Source organism: Magallana gigas, chromosome 2 (assembly GCF_963853765.1).
Source record: "Magallana gigas chromosome 2, xbMagGiga1.1, whole genome shotgun sequence".
NCBI lineage: Eukaryota > Metazoa > Mollusca > Bivalvia > Ostreida > Ostreidae > Magallana > Magallana gigas.
In genome coordinates, this window is record NC_088854.1 from 20,085,271 (window position 1) to 20,112,751 (window position 27,481).

A 27,481-nucleotide genomic window follows, 5' to 3' on the forward strand; every position below is an offset into this window, starting at 1 on the left:
AATCCTAGTCACATTGTTATTTACTTGGCATTTTAATGCAAGAATTGCATTGAAATGATGCTCATGTTTAAAGTGTATGTATTGCAAATACTTATTTATAAAGTAAAGAAAAATGATAAACATGTACAAAGATAGATCAACCCCTAAATATGACACTAAACAATTAAGAACTACTGCATTCTTGACCATCTAAGATTGTCCATAGATTGTGTTTAGAATAATCAGCCTCTAATAACAGTTGTGGAAATTGGAAGGCTAGCAGACACCCTTGAGAGGAGACAAAAGGAGAGCCTGACTGGAATATATGATATGTAACTAATACAGAAGGTGAATGCTTTCCTTTCATAGCATTCCTGTCATGTACACGCTCGCAGATCTTAATTGTATTATTTCCTTTGCCTTCACTTATGGTTTTCTTCTTATTACATGGTCTTATGCTGTCTTAGGATTTCAAAGCTGAATGACGGCAGTTTTTCTTTGGCTCTTGAGGCGTTGTCAGTATCAATAACACACAACATGTGAAGACCCACAGTATTCTCTTTAATTGTTAAAAAGAGTTTCTGTTGTAAATTGAAAAATGCAGAAACAGCTGAATTTGATCTCATGTTATTAGTTTTTTCATCCAATTAGTAGCTTCACCATTTATCGAATGTGATACAACTAAGGATAAATAATTGATTATGATGTGCAGCTAATTGATTTTTATAAAATAGCTACAAGAATCTTGTTTGATGTCAGAATGAATTCTGTTCAATTTTCTTCATAATCAGAATCTGCCTGCTCTTGTGGAATTTTCAATGAAATTTTCAAGTGTTGATTTGAGCTCTTCATACTACATGTATATCCCATGGCAGTCTCGCATACACCTGGACTGACCACTGGATTTTGATTTAATAGTTCTCGCAGGAACTCAAGTCTTTAAATTCATTAAACTGATATGAACATATTAAGTAAGTTATATGAACTTACCAATAAATTAGTAGGTTTTACAAGTCTGAACAATGATGGAGTGAACAACTGCTTGCATCAGATGTGCTTATTTTCATACATAAAGCAAGACTGTATATAAATTTGTATATAAACTTCATAAAGCAGTTTTATGGTTTGATATGTTGTAATGAATTTGATGTACTGTGTTGTGCAATGAAAATAGTATGACAGGCTTTGACACTTTGGTGCATATGCATAAACTGTGTGTTAAACCTTGCTTAACTATTTTAGCATACAACAATCATCCAAATCATATAACACTACATGTATTTCAACTGCTATACTGGTTATAATAGAATTCAAATACTGAGCCTTGCATAAAAAAAACTAGCAGATTGTATAATGCCTGTCATAGGGCTGAAAAATCTACAGTAATAATCTTCTTGTGGAACTGTATGAGGCATAGGTTGTACTTAAACATTGCCATTAAATTTCATTGCATGATTTAACTAATGTTACAGCAGTGTTTTTTGTGATATAAGTTATAGTCTAAGGGTCCTCCAAACCTTTGGAAAGAGATTTGTATATAAACCCAATCTTCTATATTCCTTTAAGAAATGGAGTCTAGCATGTATCTGACTTGAAAATGACAGAAAAAATTACCGGTACTGAATTAATTTTAGGGAAAAAAATCAACTTCCAAAAATGCATTGCTAATTAGGAAAATAAAGTTGCTGCTATATTCGAACCCAGGACTTGCTGGTCATGCAGTAAACTGAAGCTATATACCCATTGCGCTACAGAGATATAGACACCCAAATTTGGTGATGACTAATCAGTTTCACAATGGGCTGAAATGTCCATGTCGTGACATATGGTGTAATGAAAAGTTAAAGTCATGGTCATTTACATAGCATCATTTATATACCGGGTATATATGCCATAAATCTGGAAATTTTCAGCAAATTTGTGTGTGCTCTGCATTCGCAAAATTTTTTTTCTTCCTGAAAATTAATCATGTTGTGACATCCTGTTATGAAAAGTGAAAGTCATGCCCATATATATAGCATCATTTATATACCGTTAATCTGAAAGTTTTTAACATAGATAAATTTTTAGCAAATTTGTAATTCGCAAATTTATTTTTCCTGAAAATTACTTAAAAATAAAAAAAATATTGAAAATTTTGTCAAAGGCTGGTCTCTACTCCATACTATATGAACAGGTTCCGTAAGTAGTAGTCATTTAAAAAGCCTGTTTACATAACCAGGTAATTACCCCCTATAATCTGCGTGTGGAGAAGAGCTTAACTGATGATCGATATCTTTGATTGAGCATTCTATCTATCTTCAATTAATTGTTTAAAAAGCATACGTTTTATCTATCATGATAAGACTAAATGCATGCATGATTTATTACTGGTATGTTTTATTTTGAATCGATTCTCTTTGCTTCACGAGTTATTCAATGAATGTTTTATTTTTCTAGACGTTCATTTCTATATTTATGAACTGATTAAAACAAAGTAAGATTTTTTTGAAGTCGGGATCTTAAGTCAAAAGTTGGAAATGTTATGAAAGAAATTGCTACCATTTCAAAATAAACGTTAACTAGTTTATTCACAAAAGTATTATCACCGTCTTAGTTAGGCTTGTTGGTTAAAATCAAAATCCAACCATCAATCATGCTTAGAGATCAAATTGATTTTCTAGTTGCAGTACATGTATTTCTAGAGCTAGGTGGCAGTAATATACGATATCTGGAGATAAGCTAACATTGTGCATGTCAAATTGTGTGACATTTGATATTTGAGTGCTTTTAATTTTTAGCGCCGATGACAATTTGCAAAAATTTAAAACGTTAAAATTGATTTATAGCTTTATGAATCAGATTTGCCAAAAATGACTGATGTAAAAATTTTCAGATTTACAGTACTGGGGTATATTTAGTACACTTATTTGTGTACAAGTTCTATGGTAATAATGAGATCTGTTAGAATATCATCACTTTTCTTCGTTTTTGAACTTTCTTGCTTAATAACCTTACATTGAAAGTGTCATGTACATTAGTTGATCGAACAATTTAGGCTAAAAGCTTCAAAGCTTAATCTTTTGAAAATAGATTATAGAAAGGATATTTACTGCAAATTATTTGTAATAAAACACATTCAGTGATGTTGATCATTCTTTATGACAGGAAGACAAATTCTAATGGACTTCTTTTATTTTCAGCGTTTCTATGGAAAATCTTTGCCTTTTGGGAATAAGAGTTTTTCGCACCCTTATGTTGGATTGCTAAGCATCGAACAGGCTCTAGGAGACTATGCCGTTTTGTTATCAACCCTAAAGCAAGAATTAAATGCCACTTCCTGTCCTGTCATTACTTTTGGTGGCAGGTCTGACACTTTCTTTGAATTATTTTGACTTTGAAGTCTTAATTAATTTTGTCAAATTGGTAAACCTCGATCATGCACACTAATAAACTCAACCTAAAAAAGATCAATGAAACAAAAGGAGCAAAATTACATTTTCACAAGTTTTTGAATTAGCAAAACATTTTAAATGCATATTATGCTCTTTCTTAAATACTGTAGTAAATTTGAAAACTTTGATACTTTGTAATCTGTAAAAGTGAATATATCAATTAAAATTGCTTAATTATTTATTATTTATCGGATGTTGTTTTCAGCTATGGAGGAATGCTCAGTGCGTACATGAGATTTAAGTACCCTAATTTGGTGGCAGGGAGCATAGCAGCAAGTGCCCCCATTTTTCTACTGTCTGCAAACTCCAAAAGAGATTTCTTCTGGGAGGATGTCACCAAGGTCATTAATTTTGCATCATTTATTAATTATACATTATTTATATAACTCTGGGAAGACCAGTTCTTTCTGGTCTTTTTTTTATTATTTAAGTAAATCAATTAGAAACAAATTATTTTGACAGGATTTCAATGCAGTCTCACCAAAATGTGTTGATAGAGTTAAAAAAGCCTTTGTCATGATGGATGTTATTTCAAAGAAACCGGGAGGTAAGAGCTATGAAAGGACCCTAAGGCATCCACTGTGTGTTACAATATTGGGCTGATTTTGGTATGTGTAAGATTTTGAATTTCTAAGAGATCAATGTTGTATATGCTTTTAATATTAATGATTTCAAATTGTTTTTAAATGTCTCTAAGTCTGATCCAGTTCTGTTCTTTCGATCTGCATGGGCATTGACAACAAACTTGATAGAACAGACAATTCCTATAAGAGATAATTGTTTCATTTATATACATCTTCCTGCTGCTTCATTGATTTCTCTCAGGAAACAGAGGTATAATGTTTGGGGTTGATCATTATATAATATAGTGTAATAGGGTTTCCCTTTATGTTAACATTAATCAGCCTCCTTATTGTCCTTGGCTTTATAAGTGGATCACTGCATGGAGACAGCATGCTTAGGTATTCAGCATCAGTTTCATCCATTGCTTGGATATCAAAGTGAATGTGTCAGTTGATTGGAGGCACACCCTATTAATTTCTGATCTGGTATTTCATACAGGAATCAGAACATGAAACCAAAATATGTGAAAGCTTCATTGATAAACATCTACCATATAGACCTTGACTTCGTTTAGTTGATTGAGCACAACATAAAATTGTTGTTTATGATCATCTCAGGCTATGATGCTGACTCTTACAAGAATACTAAATATGCCATATATATACAGATGAATGCAAACAATCTAGTGAATGCGTAGAAGTGCCCAATTTCTTTTGTTAGAAATTGGATCTGATTTAGACATTTATTAAGGCAGCTTTGATCACAGTGTAGGTCTACGATTTCAATGTCAAAATAATTTGCAATAGTAGCAGACTATTACAGGTATCAAGTATTCTAAACTCACAGACTGTGGTTTCAAAGGTATGACGTCAACGTTTTAATCATTCAGCCTGATCTTTGTTTTCGTTTGTTCCAACTTTGAAGGTCCTGTCTAAATGTCTACTTTTGTCTCCATTTAGTTTTCACATTAAATAATAATGAAGTTGAATGATGTTAGGAACAATCAGCGTCAAGAGATGGAATAGACCTCCAGGGGGGATACTTTAGTCTTTTTTTTAAATTTTTCTGGTATATATTTTATGTGGCCCCAGTTGCTAATAATAAATCAAGCTGAATTTAATCTTCTTTTTGTGACTTTTTTTGACTGCACAGATTTATTTTATTTTCTGGAGTTGAGTGAATAGGAGTAAAATTTTAAAACTTTATCCTCCCCTTTCAAAAGGATAGTTTTACCAAATACTGTCCTGAGGAGACACCTAGTTCCAAACATTCTTAATTAAAGGTCTCTATTTGTTGGGATATTAATTATTTTTGGTTTGTCATCATAAATAAGTGATATCATTATTCACTGATATGATACTCGAGTCTATTTCAGTTGTTATGGTATTTGTTGTCATTTGTTGAGTTTATCATATTTTGCAGAAGTCAAATAATCTGATGTGTGTTATACTGTAGGCTGTATACATGTATCATATTCTTTGCAGAAAAATCAGTAAACGTATTTATTGATTTCTTAGATTCATTGAACAGCTACTGATATGCTGTAGGGCATCTTCTTTGAAACTTGGCATTTTTAAATTGGTCTGCAGAAGTATTTTTACTTCTGTACAGTTAGATTTTCAAATTTCTGTATGCCAGATAAAATCTACCTTATTCTTTTTACCATACCATTATGATAACTAGACCATTATTGTCATTCTCCAAAAATGGTATGAAATTTCTGTTTGCTGGATGGAATCTATTATTTTTACCAGACCATTATCTTAACTAGACCATTATTGTGTCATTCTCCAAAAATGGTATGAAATTTCTGCATGCCAGATGGAATCTATTCATTTTACATGACCATTATCTTAACTAGACCATTATTGTGTCATTCTCCAAAAATGCAAAGATGCCTGTACCTGTAATTGGTTTTCCTTTATGATTGTCATGGGATCTAATTTATTGCTCTATAACACACCCCCTCCTCCATTAAAAAATATAAACAACAGAACAACTTATTATCTTGATAATCAAATAGTAATCTTATAATTAAGGATCTTAATACAATGTATTCTTAATAATCAAAATGTATCCATATCTAGAGGACTTGAGAATACTGATAATCACTGAGTCTAATTCAATATTTCTGATGATTACTCTGGTTTGCAGGCGATCACTTGCACGCAGAGTGCAAACTTTCACAAATGATCCTGAATTGGTCTTTAAATTGAATGTGTTTGGAATATAATAATTGGATTTTTCTTTATTAACAGATACTTCTAAGAATGATTCAGACTTCTGCGTGTCTCTGCTTTGGAATGAATCTGTAAAATCTAAATTTAACTTGGAAAATAATGATTGCAGTGCATTTGATCAAGTAATAACAGTAAAAGCTTCTGCGTTACTGAATTGCTGTTAAGGAAAGGATAAAATGACACTTTGTGCTCATGTCAACCATTCTACTCTCAGAAGAAATGGCAAAATAGTGGTGTCCGTGCCAAACTTGTCAAGTGCAGCCATAAAAATATCTATTCCAATCAAGAAATAGACCAAAGAATGTTTTAACAAACTGATATTACGTGTAAAGTTAATCTGACAGTGGATGAATTTTTGTTTTTTGCAAATTTCAAGACTAGACGTAGTCTAGTGAAATCCGGTCAAAAGTAAAATCTAAAATGGACTTTTCATAAAATGGGCATGCATGGTTGTGAAATCTGAAAATAATTGATTTTTGTATTCTATTTCTTAGCAATATTATTTACTGTTGCTTGAAAATTCTGAAAATTGTACAATATATATGATATATATAACCTATCTTATTAATTGATTAAATGTAACAAATTCTACAGGTTTGAAAGAACTATCCACTACTTTTGCCCTTTGTAAACCACTGACTTCAATGAACGACTATCACCATTTGCTTGGATGGATAAGGAATGCCTTCACATACCTAGCTATGATGGATTACCCATATCCCACCTCATTTATGGGAAACTTACCTGGATACCCAGTGAAGGTAAGACAGTGTGATGATGAACTGTTTGTGCTCTAGTCCCTAGCTACAAATTAAAGTACCGTACATTGGATTTGTGGTTTTTTCCAGCCCACTACAACAAAGAGTGATAAGTGAGTGATTATAGAGAATATTCTCTACAGAAAGCTCTTAAATCAATGTGTTTTCCAAATACTTGTCAAGCTTCAAATGAAAAGTCATCTTGAATTTATATTTGAACACTTGATGAAGACCATTTGCATGCCTTAGATGATACATTGCACTTGCAGCCTTCACACTAATTTTCATGAATTTTACAAAATTGCTCAGAAACGCAGTTTCCAAGAAAATGATTAGTTATAGTTAAAGTCAGCTGTAAATCTTTTTGGGTGAAAATTAATATTATCGAAAAGTACAATGAATTATTTGAGGCCATCATTAAGTCTTTAATGTTCTCTGGTCCATATTATCAAGGCGGATAGGAAGGGATGCTACAAGTAAACTCTTCTGATTAAAACTTGTCTGTTGCCTGTCGTTGTTGTTGTTGTCGTTGTTGTTGTCTTTGTAAACTTTTCACGTTTATATCTTCTTTTCAAGAACCACTGGGCCAATTTCAACCAAACTTGGCACAAAGTATCCTTGGGAAAAGGGCTTTCAAGTTTGTGCAAATAAAGGGACTTGTCCCCTTTAAATGGAATCAAGATAATATAGAATTATTATACCCCCTGCAAACGAAGTTTGGGGGGGGGGGGGGGGGGGTAAATAGGAATCACCTTGTCAGTCCGTCCGTCTGTACATCCGTATGTCTGTGCAAAATTTGTTTCCGGTCCATATCTTTCTTGTGGAGAAACATTGGAAGTTCTTACTTCACACAAAGATTGCTTATGACCTTAGGGTGTGTCATGACCTTGACCCAAGGTCAATTGAGGAAGTTCAAGGTCATTATTTAAAAAATGCTTAATTCCTGTCTGTGTCATGTCTTGTATTAATGGAAATAATTAGAAGCTAAAATTTGACACACAGCTGGCTTGTCTCAGGCCATATAAATTATTTTTTAGATTTTCATCCCCGTCTCCCTGAAAGTTGCCTGCCCCGATGTATTATTTTTTTTGGAAAAAAAATTGTGTGGAAAAAAAACGAAAAAATCAGGCTCAGTATACCAATATTTCAAAATGTTTATATTACATGGCTGCTTGACATGTGGATTTTTGTTTGATTCGAGTAATGTTTGTTAACATAAGGATGCAAATTTCCTCAGGCATTAACAATTAACTTGAAATAAAATGGAATTTAAAGAATAGAAATTGGTTTGTGTACTTATATAAGCATGAACAGTTTTAAAAATAGAGCAGTTGTTATTTATAGAAAATGGACCGTGAAATAGATTCATCCAATATTTTCTATAATAGAAAAAATACATGAGTTATGATTTTTTCTTAGCGGGGGTTATCAATTGTGAGGTTGCTTACAGTACCTCTAGTTGAAAATTTGCTGGTATTTTAAAAAAAAACTTCTCAAAAAAAGTTTGACCATGCAGAAAAGCTGTAACTTGTGTGGGAGCATCCTTAGGTAGTGTAGATTGAAGTTTGTTCAAATTATGACATCCAGGGCTATGGTGGGGCCACACTGATGGTCAAATTTTTACATAAGAATATATAGAGAAAAATCTTTTAAAATCTTCTTCTCAAAAACCAATTGGCCAGATAAGCTGTAACTTGTGTGAAAGCATGCTCATGTAGTGTAGATTATTCTCAAAAGCTCAAATGTTATAGTAAATAGTATTATTTATGTAATACATATAGTTGATCTTCTTGAGAACTGCAATGCTCAATATGTAATATGACAATGAAATCATCATGAAATCATCCATGTCAGAAGGGGCTTCATGTTTAGGCTAAGAATGACTGGAGAAACTTTTGAAAATCTTTTTGTACAGGATCAATTTTACTAAATTGTTCAGATATTTTACATACAACTCCATTTAGATGATTTTATGATGGCTGTTGTGATCAGGTAAATAACTTACATGGCCCATGAGCCTCTTTTTTAAAATTGTATTACACATTGATAATCATGATGAAAACCACAAATTTTTATTACTTTTTTTTGTTGATTAATTTTTAGGAAAAAAATTTTTGCAAATGCAGAGCACGCGCAAATTAGCTAAAAATTTATCTACGGTAAAAATTTCCAGATTTACGGTATTTATTTGACTGGGAAAGCTAGACAAAATTAATGTTTATTGCTTTAAGATTATTTATTCTGTATGGGTTTTAAAAATAATATGAAATATCTTGTATTTAAAAAAATGTAACCATGTAGATTAAAAGTAAAAAAAAAAAGGATAAAAAGATCAGGTAGGGATGATTTTGACAGGTTAGTTGGAATATATCAAACAAATCTCTTTTTATTGTTGGCCTGAGTCTGATCCAATTGTTTGAAACAATCAGAACTTGTGTTGCACATTGAAAACCTGTGCATATAAATTACATTTTAATGTTTAAAAAAAAAAACACAATTGCTAGCAAAAACCATGCTACTAGTAATATTAATTCTGTCTGAACTACATGTAAAGGGATTAAACAGGGAACAATATACAGTAAAACACAGTTATAGCGAACATGCTTATAATGAATTGACCCTTACAGTAATTTTCATTCCCTGTGACTTTATTACATATTGTAAAATTGATGGATATAACAAATAATGTTTATAACGAAGCAAAATTGCCCATCTCTGGCATTTTGTTATAAGCATGTTTTACTGTAGTTTTTAACATCTTGCAGTTTTTAACATCATCATATGGGTCACTAGGTGCTTATTAAATTTAGAATGATAGAGGGAGGGTTTTTATTTAAGGAGGCTGGGGGGTCAATAAAATAACCATCTGATCTTCTCTAAATTTTCAGATTTAATTTGCTTTGCTTTAACTATCATTTAGTAAAGAGGAAATTCAAAAAATTTGAATAATTTGCTATATCTGTATTCAAAGCTCTCCTCTTTAGGAAATTAATATAGTTTATAAATGGCCACTGCCATCCAGTCCTCTTAACTTTTGATAAGCTCAACTTATTCTGGAGATTCAAATTGAGAAATCAGTAATCTTTTATCAGTATTCCAAGGGGCTCTAGAGATCAGACTGGTTTTGAATGAAAACTTTTCTGTAATAAGTTATTGGATAGTGTTTTGGATTGAACATTTTCCAATCTCCAAAATTGCATCAGATTCTGGGTAAGCTTAGAATCCCTTTCAAATAGAAGAGCTTTGGGTCCAAATTGAAAGTCGTAAGGAAGTGGCAACTTGGCATCTCAGATATCTTTATCCGAACGAAGAATGCGTAAAGGGTTATTTTTGGTAATCCAGGAAATTAGTCAATTATGGTTTGAAGTATTTTCTGCTGTTGGAAAATATCCATTTCAGTATGTATCACCTAGTGCTATTGGTTGTAGATTTTAGTTATTTATCGTTGGTGGTTCATTTAACATAAAAAAGTTTTGTGGCAGAGAAAGGTTTTTTGGGTTTTTTCAATTATTGAATCAATTTAAAGTATAGTGATACAATATTACAAGGATACACTTGTTGTTGATGTTGTTCAGAATTACAGATATTATGGAAAATGTCAGGAAACAATAAATGAAATATCTGTAACACTGCATGTACTGGTTTCTTGATGAGATGTCATGGAAAAAGAAATACTTGGAAAATCTACAATATAATCTTGATAATTGGGATGGACTAGCACATTTGACCAGGCGTTACACATGCAAACTGGTGATACAAAGAAAATATTCTAAAGAACTGGCAGAAATGAATGATGTTTAGGAAAATACAGTTATGTTCTTGATTCTTAGAATTGATTCATTTTATTCAAACATAAATGATTTACCATTGAAAATAGCATAGTATTTATAGGAAAGGAGGTAGAGTGCTCAAATTTATTTTTAAAATAAGGACATGTATTTACATGTACAATTTCCTACAAATCCCGTTAAATCCACAATAAATATTGACGGAAGTTTTACAATCCATTCATACAACATGTATATCAACATATTTAAAAAAAAAAAATTTATACACTTTTTGTAATAATGAGTGCAAGGTTGGGAATGAATAAAACAATGAATTTCTAGATTTATGTGATTCTTATGCCCATAACCATTCATACTAAATACTCTGTGTTCAAGTTCTTTGATTGACCTTGAATTATGCATGAACGCCAACCTGAAATGTTTATTAACAACATATTTATCTGGAAGTAATGATTTGAAGTTTTCTTTTTCAAAGTTCTCTGCATGTTTGTCTTTTCCTCATATGAATGAATCTCATCAGCAAGGACAGTGAATCAATTGGGGTTTTTTTCCTTTTTGGCTGAATAGGTAATTCTTTGAAGTAAAATCATATGAAATATAGTGTGAAAGTTTTCATGTTATTGGCTATTCATTTCTTGAGATTTTTTTTCAAACCCACCCCATCCAGTTTTCATTATTTCCTAATCATCTACTCCCAAAATTAATTGGATGTGTCCCTGTAATGAACAAAATTGAAAGCCAATCACCCGTGCTGCTTTGTTCCAAGTTTGGTTGAATATGGCCCAGTGGTTTAGATGCATTTGAGAATGTAAAAAGTAAGCAAACTGAAAAAAGGACAGACAGATGATGCAGGAGAGAGTACCAGAAAAGCTCGCATAGAATTTTGTTCAAGTGAGCTAAAAAAGAACCCAATCAATTTTATTGAATGTTACAGGTGATATTATGAGGTGACCTCAAATGACTTTACAAGGTCAATGATATGTCAAGTAAACATATAGAGAACATGAAACAACTAGAACACATGTACCCGGTAGTTCAATTCCATTGTTGCCACCCTGAATTTGACCTCAACGAGGCCAACAGAGTACATACAATGTAGTCTAATCTCACAAATGGCTTCCCTCAAATACTCTGCTGAATTACTATAGAGACTCTTCTATTCTTCCCAAAAATAGTATTCGGAGTTATTTCACATCAGTGAATTTAAAATTTAGCCATTATTGATATGTGGTATAAATTGTGTCAACTTAAGATATGACAAAGTTATAACTGTATATAACTTGTTTGTCATCAGTTGCATCAGAAATAAATGATAAGGAGTTGTGGGATTATAAATGATAAGGAGTTGTGGGATTATGATTTGGTTTGTTCTTAATGCATGCATGTGATTTTTTTTTATGTGTATCAATCTGTTAATTGATTTTTCGAAATTGATTTTTTGTCTCTGGAGCATTTCTTTTGTGAAAAAAAAAAGTTTGCAATATCCTGATGGATTTTCAAGACATAACTATGCAGAATAAACTAAAGTTGATTAGGGGGAGGGAGTAACCTTAAAGTGGTAAATACACATTTTATCTGGCCATGAAATATAACCACTAATATGTTATTCCTTTTTGTTTTATCCTGTATGGCTCCTTTGATACATACTTTTAGCAACAACCCTGTTCTTTTACCAACACCTTTCTCTGTTGGGTGTAAAATGGAGCTTCATATGAGTAACTGTAAGCTGAAACTCTCAATCAAAATACATGACAAGTTGATGATCTCCTATACATCATTTTGCTAATCTAGGGGTTTTCCTTTTCATTTGATTTATTATCAAAGGATGCTGAGTACATGACTGTATAATATGGATGCAAGGACTGTCATAAAGCATCAAACAAGGGACTTGGACACGATTTGACAAAAACAATTCAAATTTTATTTTTCCATTTTCAATGTTTATACTGATAAATATAGAAGTTTATAATGCTATGTCAAAATTTGAAAGTCAAATATCAAGTTATATGCAGGATACAGAGTTCATAATTCTTTGTTTTGTAAAGAAAGCTCGAAATATTGTCATTTTTACATGTGTGTTGTATTGGTGTAAATTTCAATCAAATGTTACACTATCTTTCTTTTGTTGATAATAGTACGGTATTTATGAAGATAGTGAATTAGTTTAAATTGTTTTTTGCATATCATTTTGTCTAAGAAATGGTAATTCTCTACCTTACATTTTATGTAAATTCAACTATAAGACTCGAGCTTTGTTTACATAACAACCAATTCTTACCTCTGTATCTCTCTTGTAACTTGACTTTAACATTCAATATTTTGGTCAATCAGTTAACCATTTTATTAATAAAAAATAAAATTGTTGATCTTAATTCGTGTCCAAGTCCCTTTAAGGATTTAGTCTGTAAATTAAAAGTGCACACTTTTAAGAATCAAAGGATCAATATTTTCTGGAGCTCAATAAATTTTTTTTAAAAAAATTTGATTCTCCTGAGAAAAAAAAAATGGAGAAAATCAGCAAATACAAGCTACAGTGAGGATTTGTGTGATTGATTTTGATCAATAATTTATGTACTTGTTGATATATCCCCTATGTTATGAAGTTATAACCACTTTTCTTTTTAACAATGACAAATCCCCAACGATGTATGATAACTCCTGAATGTCCTATCTGGGGAATTATTTGTTGATATCATAGATTTGGCTTTTAATTCGTAAAATATGCAATAAGGCCTCTTTTTTTCTATTATTGTTTTCACAACCAAATAACCCAAAATTTCAAGAATTTTAAAGAAAAGAAAAAAAAAACCTTGTGTGTGTAGAGTCAGGTGAATGTATTTAGCCGATGAGCCATTATATTTTTTAAAAGAATGAATTTGAAGAACTTTTTACAAAGGGAATTTCATATCTTTTTGTGTGTGGGCCGGATTGGGATGAATGGTGCTTAAATTACATGCATATGAATTACCATTGCATTTATATATTTGAAAAAAAAAAAAATGTGTTTTCATTATTTTTTATTACGGTATTTCGAGCTACCGGCCAACTTCTTTGGAAACAGTTTTGAAAAAGTACCCATAGTCCAGAGCATTGATAACGTTATGAAAATGGTAACAAATGTTTGAGTGATTGATTGAGAATTGGAAAACCTTAACGTTTTGTAATTTGTAAAACTATCAGAGAGTCAAGAAAATATTAGCAGAAACATAGAGTTCCAGAGTTCCACGAGCCTTAATATTTTCAGTATAGTGGTAATCTTGATTCACAAATGGCTTCCATGTAATCTTGTAAAGTGCTTTGATCAAAGTCTGATTCATTTTATAGATACATGGTTATTGCAGAGCATGATCTTTCCTTGTACCATAAAAACCTGTAGTAACCTTTAAATATGATTTCATCCATCTCCAATTTGTATTGAATTTTGCAATGTCATAGGAGGCCTTTTATAGGCAGGAAGATGCTATATTTTTTGCTGGATTTTTTAGAACTCTACCATTTATGATTGTATGATAGAAATTTTGCATCAATATACCTAATGAAATGCCTACCTAGGACCAGGTAATGTACCTCTGGGAGAGTTGAATCATGGTTTCTTGTTTTATAAGCCTGTCCATGTGCTCTTTTGTAGGAACTTGCAATGTAGCCTAGTAGAGTGTTTTTATGGGCTTCTAAATACGAAATCAATATCCATTCTAGTTATGAGGTGCTTTTGGCTGAGTGATAGATTTACAGGCCATTTGCTTTATTACTGTAACTATAACATGTGGTTATGAAACTCCAGTGTTTTCCATCAATTTGTTTGGAGTCTTTTTTCAGTTATTAAAGGGGCATGTTCACAATTTGAGCTGAAAATTCTTTAATTTCATTTTTCAATTTAAATGCTGACAAAGCTTTACTATAAAGGAATTTGTAATGGTGAATCAAAATTGAATGTCAGGCGAACAGTTACAAATGAGATACAGAGCTAACAATTCTTTGTTATACATGAACAAGTCAAAGCTCCTGACATGTTTTTGCATTCATATGTTATACAATCATGTATATGTATATTGGTAAAAGTTTAATTATTTTATATCATTTTTTTATTTGAAAGTTAAAACTTGTATGGCTTTTCAGATCACTAACAAATGTTTTACTTCTCAACTGGATTTTCCAGTATTACATTAAAATGAATACATTTCATGAATGAAAAGTCCGCGAAGAAAAAAAAAATTAGAATTAGGGTATAATGACAAGTCCCCGAGTTTTTTTCTGGAATCTGTAATGTTTCAATTTTTATTTTCATGATTATTTCATTTCATTTGACAAAATGTTTATTTACAACATGTTTTACTTTAAAGGTAGCTTGTGGCATGATCCTCAACAACACAGATGCTGTAAAAGGCCTATATCAAGCTTCAGGTAAGATGTTGTTTGTTTTGCAGCATGATATTTTCACATCTACCGAGTATTTTTCTGTTCTATTTCTTTAGAAAACTGATTGTGATTCATAGTTCTATAGAAACTGACAGGGTTGAAATTATACAATATCCAGTTCTAACTAGTTTATCAATCCACTGAAACCTAAAGAAACCTAAAAAAAAATCACAGACTGCACGAAATTATTATAATGATGTCAGATGGCATTTACTCAAGTGTTAATTAGACATGCCTTTGTTTTGTATTGTATATTTTACATACACTGTCTTCGACATTGTTGCTAACATGAGCCATGTGGCCCCCAGGCCTATTGTAGTACTTCTTTGTCATGTTTTAAAGTGTTACTACATGTACCAGTAAGTACTGTACTTGTCATCCTTTTGCAGAGATATTTTACAACAGTACCGGTCGACTTTGCTTTGACATCTGGGCAGACTTTATTGAGTGTGCTGATCCCACGGGATGCGGGCTAGGATTCAATAGCAGGGCGTGGGATTATCAGGTACCCTTATACGGTTTAATCTTGAAGAATACAAAAAATTTTTTTGAAAAAGTACTTAGTAGGTATTCTATGTGGTTCAAACATATATTTTCACTGACATCATGTGAAATGATTTCTGTTAAAATTTACTCCACAAACTATGTTAAAATTTTAATGCATGTAGTGTGCATGCAGTTCAATCATGATTTAATTTCTTTTGGGAAATAATTACCATTATCTGATTTAATATCATAATTTTAGATATGATTGACCTTAAGGAAGTGGTAGTAATTCACATACATGCATGCATATGTTTTTTCCTCTTTGTCAAAATGTGATATGATTTCTGATCATTTATGTTTTTTGGATGTATTCTGTAAAGAATGATGTACAGTAAAGTGATATAAGGTCTTGAAATTTCAGCAACTATGAACATGAATTTTATTAATTCATGGGAATGTTCACAAAGGTATGAAGCCAGTAGATCATTGTCGTAATTAACTTGTTACAGGCTTGTACTGAAATTCATCTTCCTGCTGGGAGTAACAATATCACAGACATGTTCCCAGTGCTGCCATTCACAAATCCAATCAGAAATCAATACTGCCAGAAGACGTGGGGCGTGGCACCGCGAGACTTGTGGGGTCAGGCACAGTTCTGGGCAGAAAGTAAGTAAGATAGGTACATGTAGATATCTCCACGAACAATGTACAAAGGAGTCATTCACTTGAAAAAAGGGCTTACATTCCCTTTGTAAAGTTCTACTTTAGAAATGCTTACATGTACTGACATGTATAATTGTTCACAAGTTCCAATATGATGGAGTGAGTTAATAAACACCTCATACGATAACATATAAATGTAGTTTATATATGTCTATAAATATACCAATTCAATTTACACCTACATGAACATTATATAAATTGTACCTTTGTAATTGGTCACATTGGCTATATTTGGTTGTTATTCAGCTGGTTTGCAAGACCTTTTTCAGAGAGCGTCTTTATTTCTATTCTGAGTACTATGGTATTAAGTTTCGGTAATCGTTTCTCTATTTAGCCATATTAACACCTTGCATTTTTTACTCCATTGTGTTTGCCATACATAAAAGCATCCATTATAGATTGTTGTACGTATATAAACTATTTCTATACAATGTTTGAAAGCTATATCACATGTTATTAGCTGACATATTTTTTTTGTTGGTCATTTGAGATTAATTTCATATTACACAGTTTTTACCATTGATATATACTCAAATATACTAGTAGAAAATTACCAGTTGTAACAGGTAAAAAAAATTCTAATGCAGGCATATAGAAGAACAAAAGGAAGGGAGTGGCTTTATTTTTTTCTTCAAAATTAAAAGTTCTGTTATCTTAGTAATAATGTTTTGTTCATTTTTTAACAGTTAAGTTTTAATATAAAAATATGAATGTACAAATTAACAAGATATCCAGTTGGCCAATTATACTGTTACATATGTACCAGTTTTTGCTGAAATTTTTTAAATTATTAAAATTTATTAAATTAATGAATTATGTCTATAAGAACTTTTGGTTGATTGTCTGTATTCTGTCTTTCCTTGTTCTTTTCTGCATCTCTTTTGACGATTTAAAAAGATAAACCTGCCTTTTACAGAAGATAAATATTTTTGTCATGGTAGAGAAGTTAAAATGTGGCATGGTTTTCATAGAGTAAAACTGTTCCTTGTTTCTTTGAATTAGGCTGTCCAAAATTAATTCTATGTTTAACATTGCCTCCACACGTAGGTTTTGGAGAAATTGTTTAAAAAAAAAAAAATAAACCCCAATTTTCAGTTTTGTTTTTTCCTGTTTGATTTTATTTTTTTCCCAACTAAAATACTGTTTAAAGCACATTATTAATTATACATTGACATCCAGTGGGATTGTCTTTAAAACTGATAAGAAGGATCATGAAGCAGTTAGTTTACATAAATTTTAAATACACTCACTGCATTTGTATTAATTAATGTAAATGAATAAAAAATCATTGTTTGAAAATTTTGTTTGTTTTAATTTTATCGCCCTAGCTCCATTGTAGGTTTGGTGTTTTGAAGGTGATGTTAAACATAAGAGTTAACTTTAAGCAGCCTTAAATAACAAAACAATTACATTAGTTTTAGTGAAGATTTTTAATACATCTTAATTTTCGTAAAAGTTTGTGTGCCTTTTGTGTTTACTTACAAATCCTTTCTGCTTTCAAGACCAGCTTCATTCCAAAGAACTGGGTACGCTAAGTATAACATATCGGCCCTGTTGAAATGTGAAAAATCAAACACATGATATCTTTAAAATGTTCGCCGGAATAGTTCATGTAGGACACCCCATGCATGAAAGTAACTTTCGTTTGCTAAAATTCACGTGCGTTTGGTAATTGTAAACTCCGAAACCGGACCTTGTTTACGGATTTTGTAAAATATATGGGTTTTTGTAATGTTTGATCTGATATTTCTATAAGGACGCATTCAAGTACATACACCAATATTTCAGAATAGCACAATTTTAGACTGCTTATTAACATAGAAACGGAAAAAAATATGTACAAGACTGCGGCCACTTTCGTTTTTTATTTTTTTCTATTTTCAAGATGCACAAAAAAATGAATGTTTTCATTGGCTAGCTAAGACGTAAGATGAGTTTCTTTAATATGACAATGCCTAAATAAATACTTAACTGTAAAAATAGACTTATGTTGACAATTGACTTTAATTAAAGAAAAATAAAACCGTTCCATGGAAAAATTGGAGTATTTTTTATTAGTTTATTAGTCCTTAGACACAGTGTATTTGAATTACTTACAATTACATACCGTGTATTGCAGATAAAATTGTCAACATTGTTGTGTAGTAAAAAAAAATATACAATATTGATTTCAGGATGGATATAAGAAGAAATATTTTTTTTAAAAAACCTCAACATTTCTTATAATTTGCTATTTAATGAATATAAAGTTATCTGTGTGTCGTTGTACTCTACATAAATGAGGTAACAAGTGTAAACAAATGACGTCATAAAGTAGCTGAGAGAGAGAGAGAGAGAGAGAGAGAGAGAGAAAAGTTTATACAGATACATTTAAAATTTCAAAACAGTTTTATTATCAAATCAGAAGTCAGATTCAAAACATTATATTTGTGTAGATTTATATATTTGGTACAACGTTATTAGAAATATAATTATACTAGTAAATCAGACACTGAATGTTTGCCGATCCTGTTGAAGTAATTAAATCAAACTTAAAAAAAATATTTTCACAAGAAAAATATAATAGTGATCATATTTCTATATGCATGCATTTTAAGCGCCCAGTATATTTACTAGTACATGGGTGTCATTAGTCTCTGTAACGGGACATGTGTCTAGGGGTTAGTCGCGTACATATTCTACAGTATTTAAAAAAGTACAACATTTTGCGTAAGAATGTAGGAATTCAAAACTAATGATAGATCTAGCTGTGTTTAGCTTTTTAAATGACAACTTTAATTCTAGAAAATACATTAATTACCTTTTTACATCGTTCACGGATGTCTTGCGTTAATTATTTCTTGATCGGTCTAAACTATCTATTACGGTAGAATGTTGGTAATACATGTAATTGGTGTTGAGTTATCATTATTAACAAAAAATAATCATTTCAGATTAAAACATTGTCAAATATATATTCATGTCGCTGGAATATTTACTGGAGGAATTAAATCGCCGAACAGGGGTATGTCCCGATTTTTGATCAATTGATCGATTTCATTCATCTTGAAAAGATATAACTTGCGTGTCTTACTAAATGTACATTAATCAATTAGTAGTCAAGTGTGCATAGTGTTTCTTCGATAAATTTCTTCTAAAACATTCAATCAAAAGTATAATATATATATATATATGTTACAAAACAAATGTAAATCATTTGACCCCCTCCCAATGGATTTATTCAAAACATTGGAGATCTAATCCTTTTAGTGTTAGGTAATTTAAAAGCAGGTCTTCGCGCGATAACTTCACATGAATTCATAATGTTTGCGTGCCGATTAGTGGACGGGATCATGAGAGTACCCCAGAGCACACCGTGTGTACACATGCAGCTTTATAAATATTTGAATAACAAAAACTGTTTCTATTACTTTCCTATCGTTGGAAATGACAAAAAGGCCTTTGATTTTCCATCTTAATATAACAAATACAATTTAACTGCTTTATCTTTCAAGCTAACATGCAATTATTTGATACATGCACACTTCAAAATAATTTGAAATAATGAAATGAATTAATTTCAAATAATATACATGTACATGCTCCAGCTATTATGGTGTTCCGATGGGGCCACTTCGACTTTCGCCTTGAGGGCGAAGATGCGAGAGTGTGAAGTTGCGAAGGCAAAATTGCGAAGGTGCGAAGGCGAAGGAGCGAAAGTGCGAAGATGCGAAGGCGAGAGTGCGATGGCGAAGGAGCGATACTACTATCGCTCTTTCGCCAATGCAACTTCGCACTCTCGCCTTCGCAACTTCACACTTTCGCCTTCGTCTTTTTTTTATTGCATTCAGTATGAGGTATCGGTCGATTCCAATGGAATCGAATTTGTTGCAGGCACCGTACTCGCCCGAGGTTTGCCGATTAATCTCAGATGTTATTGATACCCATGCGCTATAGGCCATCGTGCTTACTATGAAAGTTTATAAATATTTTACTGTGTTATGTGACATATATGTTTACCGGTGCTCACTATGCCTAATCATTATATACTCCTCATAAAATGTAATGTCCGCAATAATGTGTACACATACACTTCCAGACTCCCGTCACTTATCAGCTGTCTGTTTACCTTAAACCAACATCGTGGTTCAAACACATTATACCATTTTAATTAAATTATATGCGACATTCCTTTTTCATGCACGGATGAGCTTGAGAGGGGCCCAGACCCCCCCCCCCCCCCCTTCCCCCACGTAAAATTAATTTCACACAGTAATGGAGAGAGGGTCGGACACCTCCCCCCCCCCCCTCCACCCCTGGAAAATTTAGTATTATTGATTTCACATAGTAAAGTTACTAAAAATATGCCTCGGACCTCCCACCCCCTCCCCCGACTAGTACAATAGTACAATTATCCCTCGGATCCCCCCCCCCCCTTCCCCACTAGAAATAATGAAAATATTGATCTGCGCGGGGTGTTGAAAATAAATTCTCAAAAGTTAATCTTCTGCCAAAGATGTTATTTTATACAGCTAAAAATATCTTTAAACGATAGAGAGCTCCAAAAACATAAAAAGGCGAAGGCAAAAGTGCGAAGGCGAGAATGCGAAGTTGCGAGGGCGAAAGAGTGATAGTAGTATCGCTCCTTTGCCCTCGCAACTTCGCACTTTCGCCTTCGCATCTACGCGCTTCGCCGTCGCATCTTCGCACTTTCGCTCCTTCACCTTCGTACCTTCGCCTTCGCAACCTCGCATCTTCGCCCGAAATTGCAAAGGTCGAAGTGACCCTTTCAGAACACCAAAAGCTATATATCAAGGAAAAAGACTGAATTTTCTACTTCTGTTTATGAATTTATGAATAACAGCGAAAATTAAAATTCATGTCATAAGATACGGTAGCCCTTGAATTATTTTGTTAACTCGAGCAAGCTTTTTGGAAGGCTATTACTTGTACAGCTTACACTTCTGTCAAAACTGGAGAAATAGTTTGTCACATGCTCAAAACAAGGATGACAGGCACGTGTTATTGCTGTTTTCATTCTCTTGTCTAATCATCTTAAAGAGAGGACAAGCATTGTGTGCAAGTTTATAAGATTATAGGAGTTGACACTGCTGCTGATTTCTATAAAACCAGTGATCAATCTGGAGCGGGCAAAACCTGCCCTTTCAATTTTTCAAAAATCCGTCAAACTAGATAATATAAAAATGCAGTTTTTAATTTTTACCTCGCCTAAAAAGCTCTTACAGTAACTTTGAAAGAAAGATGTTCACATGCATTAGACATTTAAATTGATTTTAGATAAAAAAAAAAAAAAAAAAAAAAAAAAAAAACTACATTGATTTTAAATACATTTTGCCCATCTTCTCAATTTGTACATTAATCTTGTACATTGGGCGTTTTCAGAGGTGCAACGGAAAGTTGCGTAACACGACCTCTGGTGAGAGAATGCAAACTATTATGATGATGATGTATAAATTTATATAACATGAAACATAATTAATTCCTTACTGCAAAAGGCAAAAAAATAATGGATTAAATATGTCTTTATTTACATTATATACCAGAACATCCTTTCTTTAATTATTATTTGAAGAACGTTGTCAATACATTTCATGACGTCATGACGTTTTTAGTTAACTGAATAGCTATAAACGATGCTTTGTTTAGATAACTATTATATGGAAACCGTAAAAGATATTTTCAAAAATCAAACTGTTTTGAAACCGGTTAATTCTCCAAATATTTCACTCAAAATTTCATTAACTTTGAAAACAGGGCCGATTTTGCTGCTTACCGTACCCAGTTCTTTAGATTTATAAGAGTATATTAAACAAGTAATGAAATAGAACTAGACAACATAATGAGTATCAATAACACATTTATTCCAACTTAGTACCAGACAACATTATGAGTATCTACATGAGATTGTGTAACACATTTATTTTAACTCGGTTTTTCACTCTCAATTTTTGAATTCTAAGTAGGTGGCGAAAACAAATTCAAGTACCGGTAATTTTTAAACAGATTACTGTCTTGGTTTTTTTTCTCTCAAAGATCAATGTGATATTCAAAGACTTGTAAGACTCTATGTTAATTAACAATGATATGCTAGATTTTTTGTAAAATGTTATTACTAACAACTGTTTTATGTCCAATTATTAGATGTTTCATTTAAACATTTATGAAATAATTGCCAGTGGGTTGATTTTCCACCAATCAATTATTTGGTGAACCTTAAATAGTGGTTTGTAAAATGTTATCATACTTGTGTCCTGAAGGGTACTCTGTCACTGGTCTTGAAATGCTTTAATTAGCTATCTCATGTTAGGAGGATTATATTTGGATCAAATGTTGAAGTTTCTGTGGTAATTATGGGCTGCTGAGGTCTTCTGCAAGTGGGAGACACCTGAGTCTTTCTGTGTGCAGAGGTTAACACCAAATATGGAACTGTCTGCAACTTGCATGCATAAATTGGATTTCATAGCTTAAAGGATGCAAATTCATTGATTTTTGACCAGACTATCATAATTGGTGATGAACATCTGCTTTTATCTTAGTATCTATCTTGTACACAGTTGCTTTTACCTAAAACAAGGTGTTACGGTGGTACAAAATACTTGTGTATGTTTAAAAGTAACAACATACATATAAAATAAAGAGAGGAAACTCCTCTAGATATTTTTGTACTCTGTTGTAGATATCAAGTCAGCCAGTAATATAGTTTTCTCCAATGGTGACCTTGACCCATGGCACAGAGGAGGGGTAATTATTTTTTTTTAATGATATATTTATTTACCCAGTTTTTCCTTAACATTTAAAACTCTCTCTCTCATAACTTGCTGTAACATTTCTTTGTATGTTACTTTGTTTATAGGTAACACAGGCACCTAACCCTTCTGTCGGAGTCATAATGATAAAGGGAGGAGCTCATCACTTGGATCTTAGGTAGATATATTACCATTTCCAATTTATTCATGTACATTCAAGATTCACGGATGTACCGTGAAGATTGAAAAATGATTTTTGTTTGGTTGGTTGCAACGTAAGATTTATTGTAGTCTCTTTTCATGAATATGATATATACAAATAAAAGCTGAACACAATTGTCATTCTACCCTGACATGCTGATATAGGCCGGGGGACACCCCAAATACAACAGAAATAAAATATGCCATTTATTTTAAATTGTGGCTGTGTTCTGCTTTTTTTTTCATTTTCTCCAGATACCCAGCAAGAGTATATGTTTCATTATATCTTTTCTTAAGTTTAATGAACAAAACATAACATATGGAACTGCATGATAATTTGATTATCCTTACTTTCAAGAATTGTTTATATTGGTAAATTGGTTTGCAATGATAAACATTTAGAATACTATCCTTTGTTTACATCTGATCACTATTTTGTGCAGTTCTAATCTGTTTGATTATCATTCAGTGAATACACTGTTTTTAACCGGGTTTTCGAACGGAAAAATCCGGTTATTAAAATGGCGGGCGGGTGGGTGGGCTGGCGGCTGCCGAAAGGGTACCCTCATTGTACGGATAACTCCTCCTACAGTTTTCACGATAGGAAGATGTTCTTTTGCAGATCAATTGTACATATATCAGAGGTGTGCATATTGCTAGGATTTTGATTTCCGATAATTTGTCGAAAAAATACCAGCTTTTGAACTTAGTCATTTTTTGGCAAAATATTGCATATAGGGTACCCTCATTGTACGGATAACTCCTCCTACAGTTTTCAAGATAGGAAGTTGTTCTTTTGCAGATCAATTGAACATATATCAGAGGTGTGCATATTGCTAGGATTTTGATTTCTGATAATTTTTAAAAAAAATACTAGCTTTTGAACTTAGTCATTTTTGGCAAAATATTGCATATAGGGTACCCTCATTGTACGGATAACTCCTCCTACAGTTTTCAAGATAAGAAGTTGTTCTTTTGCAGATCAATTTTACATATATTAGAGGTGTGCATATTGCTAGGATTTTGATTTCTGATAATTTATGAAAAAAATACCAGCTTTTGAACTTAGTCATTTTTTGGCAAAATATTGCATATAGTGTACTCCATTTCACTGGATAAGGGTCGACATGGATTATGGATACAGTTCACATAAAAGAAAACCCGGTTTGCTGTATGTATTTATGTATTTTTAAGGCTTTTTAAAGGACTGTTACAGGTAAATCTGTTTTAAAGTTACGTAAAACATACATGCTCTTAATGTTCACCTGAGATTAGAAGGAAAATCTCTACAGAATAGAACTAATTATCAGATCAATCATCCTTTAATATTTACTGTATTCTGAATTTGAAAATGAAAACTTTTTTGTGAGAAACAAAATCAGAGGTTCTTCATCATATATACCTTAAGACACTTTGGTAAATTAGATTCATATGAGTATCCACAGTAATGTAAATATTTACAGAATTTGCGAAGTTGTCTGACACTTATATGTACCAGGTATATAGGGGAATTTGTCACTGTATTTGGTACTTGAAATCTGTCTTCAGGATCTTGAAGCAATTTTACGTCATTTTAGTCGTCAGTCAAAATTTCACTCAGTCATAAAATAATTATTTAATAACATGGCAACTGAAATTTGTAAATTAAACTAAAACTTAATATGCAGACAATTTTAATAGCATTTCAATTTTGTCACTATTTTCCAATCAAGAGACATTAAGACAGTGTACAATTTTGTACCTAAATGCTTTGTGATAATGATCTGCTTTACTTTTTTAATAAACTTTTCTCTTAACTGTAACTGTCTTTTCAAACATTTAACTATTTTTTTTATATGTACTAATTATGACTTTTTTCCCCTCTGTTGCAGAAGCAAAAACAAAGATGACCCTGCATCAGTGATACAAGCAAGGAATCAGGAAAAGGACTACATCAAGAAATGGATAGCAGAATTCAGACAATCTCAATAATGCCAACAGCATAGTATTAATTTGATATTTTGTGCTGAATGTACCAAAGTACCGTATCAAATGGAGAATTTGTCTGTGTGAGCAGTCTGTGCTGTAGTCATTCACAGTTTTTTTTAAACATATATTTTTTTTACTAGAATGTTATATACTAATTTATAACTTGTACTTGTAAAACCAATCACTCATTTGATTACTGAATTTTTTATATAACACTGTGATGACTTAATCATGACAATTTATAGTAATTTTTATTATGCAAATGTAACAGGGGGTATATTTGTTGAATGTTGAAGAAATCAAACAACGCCTGTTCGGGTTCTGGGCATCTCCAATATTTATTAAGATAGATGGTAAACAAATGAATAGCCCTACAATGAATAACAACAATATAAATATACAGCATAAAAATATTACAATAGGAGCAAGTTGCGCTACTTATTTTTACATTAATCCATTATACATGTAAGAATTACTTATGTATCTAAAAATAGGTTTGCAATGATATTCATCTGTAATGTCTATAAACACTATATTATTCTAAATCATAAAACAGTTAAACATACCATTCTATGGGAATGCGCTCTTGTACAGTATTATAACTCTATGGTATGTACAGTGTACTATCTGGTATGGCAACAACAAATTATTGTAAAGTTTACATTAATAAACTTGTACTTATGTTCACAATATAAAGGGATAAAAACAGTGAACATATTCATGTTATTCTTATCTATTAAAAAGTTGATATCTCACAAAATCATTCACTCTTACTGTGCATGAGCTATTGTTTTAATTTGGCAAAATTATAGAATTCACTGTTAATGAAATGTATAACTATTAATCAAATTATAAAAATTAGTAATGTTAACTTACCAAGAGGTAGAGTTTGTTACGTTTCAAAAGTCAGCTTTCAGATTACGAAAAAAACCCACTCTCTTTGATGTGACAAAGAAATATGACAAACCAGCTCCAAGAATTTGGAGGGAAATATCAACAACCAATAAAATCAAAGAAGACAAAACTAAAAACCAATTGAATACCTAGATACATTATATATTTGGCCAGAACCTTCAGGTTGCACAACACTATTAATTTTTACTATATATTCTTACCAAAATTACGCAACTTTAGATACGGGTAGCAAGTTTAAAACAAACTTCTGGGTAAATTCCTCTTTACAACTTTTAAAACAATTGTTCCTAACCAATTTAGTAGCAAAAAACACACAGCCATCCACAAAGGCACGAGAGTTTGTTTACATCAAAGTTACACATGTGCTTGAAAATCATGTCCGAGCCCTTTCACACCCCTGCCTAAACAACTGGCATCAAAAATTCAAGTGACCTTGTATTTGTACAAAGGTGGGAAAATCAGGCATTTTACATGTTGTTTTTTATCTCATAAAAAAGTACAGTCCCTGGCGCCGGTGGAAAACTCCTAAAAACGAAGGGGAATTCGGGAATTATTTTCACTCAGCCATGTTTTGACGTGAACCTTCGAAAAAATAGTGTTGTGATACCTGCATTACAACCCTAAGGCAATTTATACCATGGTCAAGATAGCTGCCTGTTCTATTCAATTGACCATGACCAGATTTTTAAGTTTATTAAAGATTTTATTATATACTTTAGTATTAAGTTTTAAGTTTATTTAAACAATAATTAAAACATAATTATATTAATTTAATTATCAATAAATTAATTACTTTTATTTATAGATTTATTAATTTCATAATTAATAAATCTGTAACTCCTACACAAAGGCTACTTAAAGTTCATTCATTGACAAAAACATGTAGGGTAAAAATGTGATAATAGTAATCTTTCCTGTTGTGTGTAACTTTCAGATGGTGTTAAATTTTTTTGATTAACCAATTAGTGAGTTTGTTTTTTATTCCATGGCCAATGAAGGCTTCACTAGAGATGTAAAGACACTCTGGTCCTTCACCACCTTGCAATACAAACACTTACCATTCTGCTCATCAATTTATTATCATAATAATGAGTCTTAGTTTTATCATCCAGCCTGTACTTTTTTTCCCTTCAAACTTTACTGTATCGTTTAAATAAAATGTCAGATATGTAAGAAAACATAATCATATAAAAACTAAAAGGGCCTCTATGTATCTGTATTTAAAGTACTTGGGGTGTGCTGCAGGTACCTTAGGCTTAGTAA

At 32.0% G+C, this 27,481-nt stretch overlaps 1 protein-coding gene across 2 annotated transcripts in view; it reads left to right on the top strand.

Moving 5' to 3' along the window:
* Nucleotides 1-25,827, top strand: part of LOC105320441 (dipeptidyl peptidase 2) — a 329,741-nt gene extending 303,914 nt beyond the window's left edge. For both annotated transcript variants that reach the window (XM_066075430.1, XM_011418369.4), the window contains 10 exons: nt 3,162-3,325; nt 3,619-3,754; nt 3,876-3,960; nt 6,812-6,978; nt 15,104-15,164; nt 15,569-15,684; nt 16,175-16,331; nt 23,065-23,129; nt 23,242-23,312; nt 25,207-25,827. In XM_066075430.1, the coding sequence (XP_065931502.1) occupies nt 3,162-3,325; nt 3,619-3,754; nt 3,876-3,960; nt 6,812-6,978; nt 15,104-15,164; nt 15,569-15,684; nt 16,175-16,331; nt 23,065-23,129; nt 23,242-23,312; nt 25,207-25,306 (1,122 nt within the window). In that variant the 3' untranslated portion in view covers nt 25,307-25,827. The remainder of the gene's footprint in view (nt 1-3,161; nt 3,326-3,618; nt 3,755-3,875; nt 3,961-6,811; nt 6,979-15,103; nt 15,165-15,568; nt 15,685-16,174; nt 16,332-23,064; nt 23,130-23,241; nt 23,313-25,206) is intronic.
* Nucleotides 25,828-27,481: the final 1,654 nt, after the last annotated feature.